Genomic DNA, 13,483 nt, shown 5'->3' on the forward strand with positions numbered 1-13,483 from the left:
GAGAAAGTCCGCGATTAATGCGTCAAAAAAATTGTCGGGGTCAAGCACATGTCAGATTAATGCGTTTTTAACGCGACAAATCTGACAGCCCTAATATATATATATCTTTCCTTTGCAGCTGCAGTTGAGGTTGGTGCCAGCTCAACAACGGGCCGCGCTACGTATAAATAAAATAGTCTGCTTTTTGTAAAAGAGCGATATACCCCCCCCCCCCAATAAAAAAAACAAGAGTTTAGTTTCAAAAATCGGTTGAATATTTATGTCTTATGTAAGTGACCTCGGTGTAAGCAGGATAATGCAGATGAAATGTGCATTATCAGCAATTAATGTCCAATGTGGAAGCCCGAACCGTCCGACACGAAGCAGAAGAAGGTTCCTTCCCTGAAGTGAACATTTCATGATTAAGCAAAAAAGTTTAAAAAGATAGAATTTAATTAAATGGTTAATGGTTTAAACTAAGAACTGAAAACTGAAACTCAGAGGTAAGTTTGGATAAAAACTCTGTTACCCATGATGCATCTTGATTGGTCTTTTTTGGTAGAGTGGGTAAATTACTACCTTTAGCAAAACTTAGTACTCTTGAAGTTTATTTTTATTATATATGAGTACAAGTATAGCAAGTACACTATAGTACACTATAGTACGTGTAGCATAGGAAGTATATTAACAGAATGCTTCTTAAAGAATTTTAAGTTTACAATAAATAAATAGCATATTAAAAAACTCATTTTTAGCATAGACTTAGGTTTTGTCTGAATTCTCACCCTAATCCCTGCTACTAAAAACTATATAGTGCAGGACTGCATAGTGCCCTGGATTTTAAAAGCAATTTAGACACCATGCTCACTACTTTTCTTTTGTTTTTCTGACGTAATCGATTTCACAACGTGAAAACCTAATCAATACGAACATTTCACGTCTATTTGTAACTTTATTGTGTTTTGATAATGAAAATGTAGATTATTTGTTTAAAAAAAATAACATTTATATATATTTTTTTCGCAAAAATTGTTCAAACGCAATGCACTGTGGTCTATATTCGCTAATCTAGTGAGCATCGATGCACGCTCGTTTTTCGCAAAGATTTCTGGGAAATTTCTACGGCACTTGATTTTGGAATTGCAGATTTGGACAGTACTAGAAAATGGCAAATGCACTATATAGTGAGTATTTAAGGAATCCAGACATAGACTAAGTATACTTATAGAACACTTAAATAGATTGTTTTGTGTTAAGGGAGGGCAGTGAGGCTAAAAAGATCTTTTTTCACATTTCTGCCTGTCTTCAAACCCCATCAGCTTTAGGACTCGCTCTGCTCTTCTTTATTACCTCACATATTTTTGAGAAATTTAGACTTTCTTTAGTGAACACCTGTCATGTGATAGAATCAGAGTCATTAGAGATAAGATGAGTCTGAACTGACACGGAGCTTCAATTTAATTACATTTCTGGAAAAACATGCAGCAATGGCGAGAAAGAAAATTGAAGAAAGCTGCTGAAAGGAGCTGAAAATGTCCCTCTGCTCAACAGATTGCTGTGGCTAAATTATAACAGCCCCTGCATGGTTTTGAAGAACATACGACCCCCACAATGAGAGGAGAGCGTGAACCTCTTCAATACACTCAAAGACTTTAGAAGACAAGTCAAGGTTTCATTCAAAAACATAAAACAGTGCAGAACTGGACTACTTTAATTTTATACATTTTTCTTTTCTGTGACTTTTCCAGGATTAAACTGTTCACAAAGACTGAATGGTTGGCAAACGAACGTTTTATACAAAGAAAGACATACACATCTTTGGATTAATGCTTAGCTCAAACAGACAGTTTCAGATATGTTCTTTCCAAACACCAAAGTCAAGTACTGTTCAGAAACTCCAAGAACGATTTTACTTTTCTTTGAAGTTTCTAGTAATTTCAGAGGTTAAAGAAGGAGACAAATTTGTCAGCTGATGCCATCCTGCATGCGGCAGTCTCAAAGATGGAGCTTTAACCACACTCTCTTGACCGCTGGCTCTTCTTCTGGAGCAACACAAAGGTTTGTCTTGCAGACCCGGACTTCAGGTCCAGACAGCTGCTGTTTCATGCTGACCTGCTCTGTTTTAGAACCTACAGGGAAGTACATGCTGACACTCAAATCCAGGAGAGTAAGACATGTTTGGAGTTTGGAGACATGAAGATAAAAAAATTGAAGAGAAACTTTAAAATTGTATCAGACGGAGTTTATGTTAATCTGCAGGGAAACTTTATAGATTATTTTTAATCTCTGTGGCATCCCTGATGCAGGCAAAGAAGCATAAATCTCCTGTTCACTTTGATTTTATGAAGGACTTCATGAGTTTTTGTGACTTTAAAATAAACACTAAATAAAGAACTTTTCAAGGCTGGTTTTCCTTCATTCAAAAGTCTCCATTGTCCACGCAGCAGGACATCAAATCCCCAAAATGAGATCAATACTGTTCCTCTGGTCTATCTCAAACTTCTCCTGGAAGAAACATTTACGGAACCAGACCTTTCAGGGAGAGCAGAGGATAAAGAAAAGATGCCTTAGAGGAGGAAGAGTAAGAGCCTGTGGTTTCACTGTCTATCCCATCGCCTTTCACATGTTTGCAGGGGGAGCTGATGTCATCACACTGCTGTGCCACATTTCAACTGTAACAGCTGTGGAAAGTAATTATTATGATTTGAAAGGATAATATCAAAGCTGGCAGTCAGAGGGACAGCCTCCAACTCGTATGGAGAAATAAAAATGGAGTGAGACAAAGCATTTTGGTTAAACTGTAAACCCGGTTTGCACATCTCAGCAATCGGCCATCGCTTCAATCGTTTCTACAATCATGAGGTCTAGTTCTTACTAATGTTGGCTGGTTTTGATGTGACTGTCTGTGATAACTCCAATGAACTTGGAGTGGCGTTAATACTTTTCAAGTGCTATGATTGTCTCCAGCGTTTATTTCTAACATAAAGGACTCAATGTTCACACACTTGGTGTGTCAGTTAACACACAGGTACAGGATGAGGCAGAGCAGGAAGTGGTGTGTTCATCCACTAAACAGAAGCAGGGAATAGGGTGAAAAAAGAGGCGAAATCCATTTTCCTGTGCAAGATATGAGATATAAGATATACAGTGAGTCAAAAAAGTATCTGAACACCCAGTGATTTTGTAAGGTCTCCCACTTAGAAACCTTGAACCTTCTGCAACTTGAACACCTGAGAAAATCAATGTTATTTGGTACAGGTCAAACATTTCCTGTAGTTTTTCACCAGGTTAACACACACTGCAGGAGGGATTTTGGCCCACTCCTCCTCACAGATCTTCTCTAGATCAGTAAGGTTTCTGGGATGTCGATGAGAAACACAGTTTGAGCTCCCTCCAAAGATTTTCTTTTGGGTTTAGGAGTGGAGACGAACTAGGCCACTCCAGAACTTTGATATGCTTCTTACAAACCTACTTCCTGGTTCTTTTGCCTGTGTGCTTTGGGTTATTGTCATGTTGAAAGACCCAGCCACAACATCTTCAATGTTCTGAGGAAAGGAGGTTGCTCTCTCAAATCTCCATCACATGGCCCAGTCATCCTCTCCTTAATACAGTGCAGTCCTATGTGCAGAAAAACACCCCCATAGCATGCTGCTACCACCCCCATGCTTCACCATAGGGATGGTGCTCATTACTTTTCTTTCTCAAACATGGCAAGTTTTCTTTTGGTCTCATCTGATCACATGACTTTCTCCCATGATTATTCTTAAATGATTATTGGGAAATTTAAGACAGGCCTGGACATGTGCTGGTTTAAGTAGAAGAGCCTTGATTTGCATGATTTCAAACCATGATGTCTTAGTGTATTACCAACAGTAACCATGGAAACGGTGGTCCCAATCTTTACAGGTCATTGACCAGCTCCTCCCGTGTAGTTCTGGACTGAGTCTACCCCCTTCTTAGGATAATTGAGACCCCATGAGGTGAGATCTTTCATGGAGCTCCAGTCCAAAGGAGTTTGACAGTCATGTTTAGCTTCTTCCATTTTCCAATAATTTCTCTAACAGAGGATCTTTCTCCTCTAGCCCCGTCAAGCCTTTTATAGGGTCTACCATTTTGTCTTTGGGCAGTTTTTGGTCTTGGCCATGTTAGTAGTTGAAGTCTTACTGATTGTATGGGGTGGACAGGTGTCTTTATGCAGTTAACGACCTCAAACAGGTGCTTCTAATTTAGGATAACAGGTGGACTATTTAAAGGTGGAATAACGGGTCTTTGAGGGTCAGAATTCTAGCCAATAGACATATTTTCAGATACTTATTTGCATCAGTAGCATACAAATAAATTATGTTAAAAAATCAATCAATGTGATTTTCAGATATTTTTTTAGACTACATCTAAAAACTCAAAATAAATACCTCAAAATAAATTCAGTTTAAATGGTGCAATCTGCACGCGATTGCACTAGGATGTAAAATTCCAGTCCCAATGGATAATGTCATCAGCAGGTGTCGGATTTCCTAGTGATTCTGACAAATACGCCCTGAGCGATTACAAAACGCTTTGAGTAGAAACCAGGCCTCAAACCAGGGGTTTTAAACTGGCGGCCTGCGAGCCGTTTCACAGGACACGCAGAAGATATTGCTTAGTAGTACACAGACATGACCAAACATATAGACAGTGGACACCAGACCATATTTTTGGCACAAATGGAACCCCGTGCGGCCCAGCCTGAGCCAGACTCCGCCTTCAGTGGCTCCAAGGTCAATTGAGTTTGAGAACCCTGCCTTAAACTAAGTGATAAATTAAGGATGTAAAATAAAACAATGCACACTTTCAAAAACAATTCTGTCAACTGTGAAAAAAAACGGATGTGTTAAGACTGAATAACATAAGCGGTAAATTAGATGACACGGGTGTTTTCAACACTCTCCTACTGTTCTGCTTTGACTCAAAATGCTGCCGTTCAGCGTGACGAACTGGATGTCTAAACATGACGGACAGCAAGACTGAGTGCAGCTGGCAGGCAGAGCCTGTAGCAACGCTGCTGACCCCCCTTAACCAACCACCACCACAACCACCATCAGCCTGGTCTCATCTAAACTGTTTGGAATGATATAGTGAAAAACAAAACCTTGGATGCACTTAAAATGTCCAGCAATGTGCATCTTGGCCGCACATTTTACGTGAGATCAACGTGAATTTCCATTACTTTCGTGCTAAAATATCAAAAAATTCCTCTCGATCAGATTATTTTGTTGTCTTGGTTTTGGCAGTTGACTGCAAAACATTGCCTCCCCTTTTGTGATTCTTTGCATAGTTCTTCGGACCTCCTCATTTCTTCACTTGGGAAGACTCAGTGCATCGTAATGCTGCATGCGTGTCACTTGTCACATGGTCCAGTAATCGTGATATATCCAGTAATATATGCGGTAAATAGTTCAGACCAGTTGCATCCCCGTAACAATCTACCACGGCGAACACTTGCATACGTACTTACATCAGAATCGGAAGTCCCTCATATAAATTGAAAAAATATATATATATTTTAAATGGTGACCCTAACAATTGCAGATTTTCTTATACATTTGTTTTTTCAAGATTGTAAGACTTGAAATTCATTTTAAAAAATCAGCAAACAGTGAATCTCTGTTACAGGAGAGCAAATATAATCACCTTAAAATAATGTAATTTGCACTTCACCAAAATAGAATTAACCAAACTGTGTTGATAAAGAGTTTATTTATCAGATTTGGTGCTCTCATAAAATTGTATTTTTTCAAAAAGAAAAAAAAAATGTGTGTTTTAAAAAAAAAGAGAATGTTTTCATGACCCCACAACATGTCTCAAAGTTTATGGCAGAGCCCTGTGTTGTTGTGTTTCCTCCTGTGGATGATTTAGTGTGATTTTGTTTCTGTGAGAAGTCCTGAGAGGAGACACGAGTGCCTGCATGAAGTCAAATCCCAAACATGCACATTAATTATTTAACAGATCACCGGAACAACGGGGATCACAGACCCGGCAGGAGGACAGGAAGGAAAGAATCCTTCTTGTGATGAATTATAAACTGCTTCTAATCTGAAAAACATTTTTTTCCAGTTTGCTTTGATCAGTGCTCTTATCAGCCTCAGTGGGATGCAACTTTGCACACATACTGTGTTCTACATTTCTGTTTTTGTGTTCTTTTATGGGTGTGAGGCTCTTACTTGTTGAGTTTGGCCATGTAGATCTTGATGTGGCCAAAGTCCGGCCTCTCTGCGGGGTCTTCAGCCCAGCAGCCCTCCATCAAGATGGTCAGTTCCTCCGAGTGAAACCTGCTGTCCGTGGTCGGGCGGAAATACGGCCGCTGCCCGTTCCTGACCTTCTGCACGATCTCTGAGGAGGTGCAGACAGAAACCGACAGCGTTCATCGTTCATCATATAAGCATGACTGAGTCAGGTGATGCTTTGACAATTAAATGAGTGAAAAAAACTGCACTGCAAAGAGAAAAAAGGTGGGATGTTCCCTTTGAATGCAGAAAATGTATGCTGAGAAACAGCTAAAGGTTATTATTTATGAAGATTTAGCTGCTTTTAATGGCAGCATAGCATTTGAGGGGCATCAATATATTCAGCAGCACAAGCTGCTGCTCTTAAACGTTATAATCATAACTAAAACACTACTTGGAAAGCTTTTTTAAATGGGAAAAAAAAAATTGTCATAAGGGAACTTTAAGGAACCGCAACATCTAGTCTAGGGGTGTCCAAATCCAGGCCTTGAGGGTCGGTGTCCTACATGTTTCCAACCATTGAAGCTTCTTATTGGCTAAACACACCTGATCCAGGTAATCAGCAGCAGATAAGGCAGGGTTTCTAGAAAACCTGCAGGAGGCCGGCCCTCGAGGCCTGGATTTGGACATCCCTGATCTAGTGCTTCCTGAGATTAAAGTCAAGATTCAAAGGGCTTATTGTCATATACACAGTAAATAAACGGGTTTCCCTGTACAATGAAATTCTTACTTTGTGGCTCACTCTGAATGCCATAAAGAGATAAATTAAAGTAAGAAAGACAAAAATATAAAAAGATAAAGGATATTTATAGGATGACTTAAGAGCACTGTTGCAAAAAATATAAGAAAAACCCAAAAATTATGCATATGTAAGTGACTAAAACATTTACAAATCAGCTGTTGTGAGAATATTATTGTGCAAAGGAGACTGACAGAACTGGATATTGGGGTACATGTGCAGTTGTTATTAAGGTGCAATAATAATGATAAATAGTCCAATATGACATATGATCAATAATCCAGACGTGCAAAGGTGCGGTCTGCTGTTGCAGACTCCTGTCAGCTGTTAAGGAGTCTGATGGGAGAGGGAAAGAAAGAGTTCCTGAGGATTAAAGCATTTTTACGTCTTCGGTTTTCCTATGAAAAACGTTTCATTAGAGGTCAGACATGAAACCAGCTTCCTGTGTTTTGTTTGAACTGTTATTTCAGCAGCCACCAATTTATTTTATGTCTAAGTTACGAGCTGTGTTGGCTTTGGGGCCTCCACCTGCCTGACCTCTGACCTGCACGTGTGCCATGTTCATGCACGCTAAAAGCAGAAACGTTCCAGTATTCCTGCTTTGAAGGAGGGGGGGGGAGGGGCAGCCTTCTTGTTTACCTTTGGGGCTGAGGTCCATGCCTTCCACATAGAAAGGTCCGTTCCTCAGGGCTATCTCCTGCAGAATGATCCCGAAACTGTACACATCGCCCTTCTGAGTGCCCTGGGGAGGATGGTGGTCGTAAATGAGCAACTCTGGAGCCGTCCACAGTTTCTCTAAAAGGAGAGAGAAACAGAACAGATGTGTAGAGTTCGGCAGCAGCTGCTGTGGCTGAACGCTGTCGGGGAGGGGGGGCGCCGCTTACTAGCGTAGAGCGCGTGGGTGTCATCGTTCTCGCAGGACGAGCGGAAGCTGGCCAAGCCGTAATCTGTGATCTTCAAGACGAAGCGACTGTCCACCACGCAGTTGGAGGACTTCAGGTTTCCATGGCAGCCGAAGTAGCTGTTGTGGAGGAAGTTCATGCCCTGGAGCACATCGGTGTCAGGCGTGAACGGTGACATGAAAACGCAGAAAAGACGGACAGGTCAGGAGCCAGTTTCGCTAAAATTACTGTTAATCTCTCTAAGGAGGGGGCTGCGCTCGGCGGTTTGTGGAAACGGTGAGTCAAACGTCCCTCAGCGCCGCCTCAGTCCTGCCGCTGAGCGCCGAGCCCAGAAACCAGCCGGACAAACAAAGGCCTCTTTGTGAGGAGCGATTCCGATTTGACTCATCCTAAACAAATCTGAGGATTACATTATGAAATTGAAACATCAGCTGCACTTTAATGCAGCACACGGTGCCAAAAATACATTTCTGTGTTCTCCTGCCTCACTCCACACCGCTGTTCATGTGAAACCATGGCAACCCAGACATTTCTGCGCATATCTGCAAGGTGCACAAAGGCTCTTTTTAGCTCCCTCTTTTCCAACGTTCACGAGTAAACAAAGGCGTACTGCCGTTCACGGCCCAGCAGCCGCGCACCTTCACGATGTCGTTGATCAGCGAGTAGCGGAACATCCAGTCCAGGTTGATGCTCTCGTTCTCCAGAATGTCCTGGGGAAGCGGGGACAAGGAAAAGTGCCGTTACACACTCTGCTCTGCTGCGAAAGCCCACATGTTTGTGTTGGGATCAGACACATCTTCAGGCCAGATAAGTGGAAATGTTCAGTACGAAGGCCTGCAGGATATTAAAGAATAACTGAAAGGACCTGTGGCTGACCCCCCACCCCCCAGCTGGATGCAGCCTCATCACGCCAGTGCAGACTGTCTTCTTTTTTAAACAAGTCTTAGGTCTGGAGTGTGAGTGATTGAGTCCAAAGGTTTAAGAAAGTTAGGAAAGCTGCTAAAAGCCTCCGTCATTACACCAGGAGACGAACCAGACGGAAAGCTTGTTCGGTAAAGTGTAAAATAATTCAGACTTCATTGTGACACTTTTTCACATGTTGATCAAAAATCCAGGTTTTGCAGTTTTGGATAATCTGGATTAAACTTCAGATTCTTGATTTTAGGAAGAATCCTATAAATGTCCAACAGGTTCAAACTGTGTTTCCTTTTCAAATCAAAGCCATTTAATTCATTCAGGATCAACTCACTTTTAACCTTTTAACATCAGTGTTTATGTTCTTTGATTTACTGTAATTTTTTTAATTATTAACACGATCAATTCCAGTAGACAAAGCCAAGTATTATTAAGGTTTTGCTCAACAAATTTATACAAATATTTTGTTAAACACACAAATCCTTAAAAAGCTTCAATATTTAGGTTTTTCATTAAACTCAGAAAGTTGTGGATGTGGGTTCTTCTGTTAGAAAGTAACAATAAATAACAATTTCCCTGTATTTTTGGCCACAAAAATACTGACTAACTCTAGGACACGTTGGGTGTAAGCTTTAGTTCACAACAATGTTCGTTTAAGATGCAAAAATGACATGAGTGTTCAGGAAAACACATTTTTCACATGGCGTGACTGTATTTAAGGTAATTATTATTAACAAGTTTAGAGTATTGGCCCCATCATAAACAAAAATCAGAACAAAGTTGTGAACTTTTGAGAAAAAGAAATAAAACAGAAACATTGTTAGAAAAATGTCAACATTTACAAAAATAAAGTTGTAAAATTACAAAAAGTAAAGCAGATTCAGTGAGATTCTTGATCAGTGCGATGATGTCTAATTAACATATTAAACTAGTAATGTTTGATTGTCTTTCTTGAAATTTTGTTTAGCCTAAATGTAACATTTTATTTTTGAAAAAAACACCACCTTTTCATAGTAAAATGACAAGTTTTTGAAAAATAAGTTTAAAATGTTATTCTTGTTGACTTAATTATCTTAGTTTTACAACTTTAGATTGTCTCAAATTTGCTTTATTTTATTTTTTTTTCTTCATTTTCTTTGATGGAGTCAGATTACAGGGTTAAACGTGGTTAAATCAGTGATTCTAAATAACATGGTCTTTTATTATATCGTTTTTCAGCGTCTTCTGATTCTAATCTATGTATTTCTACCTCTAGTAATTCTTTTTTTTGGGGGGGGGTCGGGGGATTTTGCAGTATTTGTCTCTTGTTTTGGCCGTAGATCTTTCACAGCCAAACGTAGACCTGTCACTTACAGGTGAGTATTGGGGTACGGTGTTACCTGCAGGCTGCCTCTGGGGCAGTACTCCGTCACGATGCAGATGTTGGGGGGGTCGATGCAGGCCCCGATGAACCTGGTTAGATGGTTGAACTGAACGTCCCTCATCTGAAAATAACCACACAGACGTGAGCGTCACTCTTTCCAAACACTCCCAAACCCTGTGGAAAGCCAGGAGGGGGGTGGAGGTGGGGGGGTTGCAACACGTTTGGAGAAAAACTGCCAACAGTTCATCAGAAAAGTCTGCAGCTGAAACCCTGCAGGCTATGAATGAGCCAGTGTGCCGAGGAGGAGGAGAGACCCTGGAGGTGGAGTGGACAGGCCCGATGAGAAAGACGGAGATGTGAGTGATCCGGGGGGGCACGTCTCTGCTCCTCCTCCTCCTCCCCCCAGACCCACAAGCTGAAGCTTCAGCCCGGCCGTGTGACTGACAGCAGCCCTGACACCAAACTGGAGAGCCAGTGGCCCCTCTTGCAGCTTGGGAGATGCTTGCCTACCCTTTGGCCTACATAATCTCCCCTACCACACTCAGTTTGGGAGGGGGGCACACAGAAGAGGAGGGGGAGATGAAGAAAAGTGGTTTAGTTTCCACTGGCAGCCCTGCCTCTTCTCCCATCTGGTTGGCTTTTACACAAGCTTTGAGGTTTGACAGCCCATCAGGCCTCTGGGGTGTCCAGGAGGAGGGTGGGGGGGGTGCCAGCTTCGGTAGCGGCCGTCCTCCCCCCGGGGCGTCTGCCTGAGAGGCCGTCCTCTGCTCCTCTCCTAACAGCTGCAGCCAAGTGGATGCCACTTCAAAGTTCCGTCTGTCTCTGCGCCACACCATGTTTCCATCCCCATTAGCCCCCCCGGGGGGGCTCCTTATCAGTCTCTTGTAAAAGATTCCCAGCCAGCGGCGTTGATCAGCAGCTGCGGGGGCTCATGTTCGGGACAGAAGTGACGGATGGCAGGTCCTTCCTGTGATTAACAACCAACATCCTGTGTGCAGTTCTGAAAAGACATTTTTCTGTGTCCAAAACCAAAAAAGCTACAAAAAAGTTTCGTTTTTCTGAAGATGTTCATGTTTTTCAGAGTCTGGAACACACGGGACATTTTGTCGGCAGGAGAAAACACTGGGACAGCAAAAAACGATTCTGCATTCAAGCTCTACAGTCTGCATCCTCGTGTCAAAGAGTGATGATAAAAATGAACGATTGCTCTGAAAAAATATTTGCTTTTCTTTTTTATCAAACATACAGCAAAATGTATCTTTTGCATTTGAAATAAGATTCAACAGGCTATTAGGAACAAGGATCCATGATGTCAAAAATAAGGTCTATCTAAAAACAGAAAAATATTTGTGGATTTTTTTAATATCGGTCCGATACGATAAACTCAAATTATGCAAATATCGTCCGATACCGATTCTGGCACCGATATGTTGCCCGTCCCAAGTTTGACTATGATGGGATACAACCTAGCAGGAGAGAGTGTAAACTAAAGGATGATGGGAAATGTTTCCTGAAGCGTTTCTGACCTTTTGAGGGTCACGGTGAGTAGGTGGAGCTTATTTCTTATTTTTTCAGAACGTTAAAAAACTGTAGAAGTTAGAACAGTGTAGAATGTGGTAAATTAGTCGGTAAGAAGTGAACACAAGCCAAAACGATGAGGATAATCAAAAGCTGATAAAGCTGCAAAGTTAGAAGCTAAATTAGCAACAGAAAGTCCAAAACTGCTGGAAAATAATAAATAGGACAGCAAACACTGTTAAAACTGATATGGTTATTTATAAAGGGATTAAAGCAAAATAACAGAAGAAAAATGTACATCGTGTCTAATTATAGTCAATTATGGTGTGTGATGAAGTTGCCAAGGTAACAAAAAAACAGTTTCAAGGCATAGCCTGCTATAATAATTATAGTACCAATGTCAAGTTGGCCCCTTAATTATAATAATCATAATATCAAAATAAAAATCTAAATCCTTATAAAGGATCTAGTGATTTTAATCAACGTTTTAAGCCCATTTGGTATTGAACTCACATGTTTCAGCTCCATTAGGACCTGTCTCGTCAGCTCTATCCTCTTCTTGTTGACGTGCTTGATGGCCACCAGGTTTCCCTGCGAGTGACACGAGAGGTGAAGCAGACAAAAGCCACAGGTCTGAAAGAGCACAGAGGGGAGCTGTGGAGGAGGACATGGCAAAGGCCAACCACTAGTTTACTTATTTACTTTTATTTCTAAAGAAGGGAACCCTCACAACAACACATGAGACGAAAAAGCTGTTTTTGTTCCTCCACGCATTCATGAACTGCATCAGCTTGGAAAGCATCGATGACAGTCGCATCAGCTCTGACACAAACGCCTGCATCTTAAAACAAAAACCATGAGATGGATCCGCCTCTCACACACACGGAAATGAGCGGCAACAATCTGATGATGCCTCTGTCCACACTGTCGGGGGGTGGGGGGGAGCGTAAAACGGGAGGAAAGAAAAAGGAAAACTACTAATGCTTTCTGCAGCAGCTCACATTAACTGGCTCAAGTCGCCCACACTCTCTGTCTCTCGCCGCTCCAGCTTTCTCTGTGTGCACATGTGTGGGTGGGAGAGGAGTGTGCAGGAGTTGAAAATGTCAGAACTCACTAAGCCTTACCTTAAAATAGCCGGTTTTTGCAAACAGTTGATATTTTCCCTGGGCAGTTATCAAGGATCCGTAGCTGGAGCCTCTCTGAGAAGGTAGAAAGCAGAAGAAAAGGTGTCTGTTAGTGCGAGGAGGGAAAGAAAAAAAAAAAGGTTCATTTGGAAACACGGTTCCACTTCACTGAAACATAGATACTGCAGGAAGGAAAAAAGGATTCTGGATTTAAAAAACATCTTTCTGCACTGTGAAGACATTAACTAATGCACAGACAGACACAGATGGACAAATAGGGCTGAAAAAGCAGAAAGAAAGAGAGATGGTAGGAACAAACCAACATAGAGAGAAAGGCAGACAGTAAAAAGACTAATCTAGAGACTTAAACAAAAACAGATGGAGAGACGTGAACACAGAAGTTTGAATTTTACACAGTCCTATAATAATCACATGAAAACAAGGAGACATTGTACATCAAAATAAAAAAACACACCATTGCAGAGAAAAAACAAGAAATGACAAATTATAACCAATTAAAGCAAAATGAGCATGTAAGTCAGTAGAGCAATCAAAGTTGAAACACAAGGCTTACAGACCCTTTTCATGTGACGTCACACAAAACGACGAGTGTGCAAAGTGACTTCTGGTTTATGGGTTTAGAGCTGCAAAGCTGACAGCTAACGCTGTATAAAGTAATT

The 13,483-nt window shown here is 41.3% G+C and overlaps 1 protein-coding gene across 1 annotated transcript in view; it reads right to left on the bottom strand.

Moving 5' to 3' along the window:
- LOC112163198 (atrial natriuretic peptide receptor 2) overlaps positions 1–13,483 on the bottom strand; it is a 96,049-nt gene that overhangs the window by 23,982 nt on the left and 58,584 nt on the right. Inside the window, exons 9-15 of the mRNA XM_024299466.1 lie at positions 12,804–12,878; positions 12,193–12,270; positions 10,178–10,282; positions 8,522–8,593; positions 7,866–8,025; positions 7,621–7,776; positions 6,180–6,348 (exon numbers count right to left, since the gene is read on the bottom strand). Coding sequence (XP_024155234.1) covers positions 6,180–6,348; positions 7,621–7,776; positions 7,866–8,025; positions 8,522–8,593; positions 10,178–10,282; positions 12,193–12,270; positions 12,804–12,878 — 815 coding nt within the window. The remainder of the gene's footprint in view (positions 1–6,179; positions 6,349–7,620; positions 7,777–7,865; positions 8,026–8,521; positions 8,594–10,177; positions 10,283–12,192; positions 12,271–12,803; positions 12,879–13,483) is intronic.

The sequence above is a fragment of the Oryzias melastigma genome, linkage group LG12, assembly GCF_002922805.2.
Source record: "Oryzias melastigma strain HK-1 linkage group LG12, ASM292280v2, whole genome shotgun sequence".
Lineage (NCBI taxonomy): Eukaryota > Metazoa > Chordata > Actinopteri > Beloniformes > Adrianichthyidae > Oryzias > Oryzias melastigma.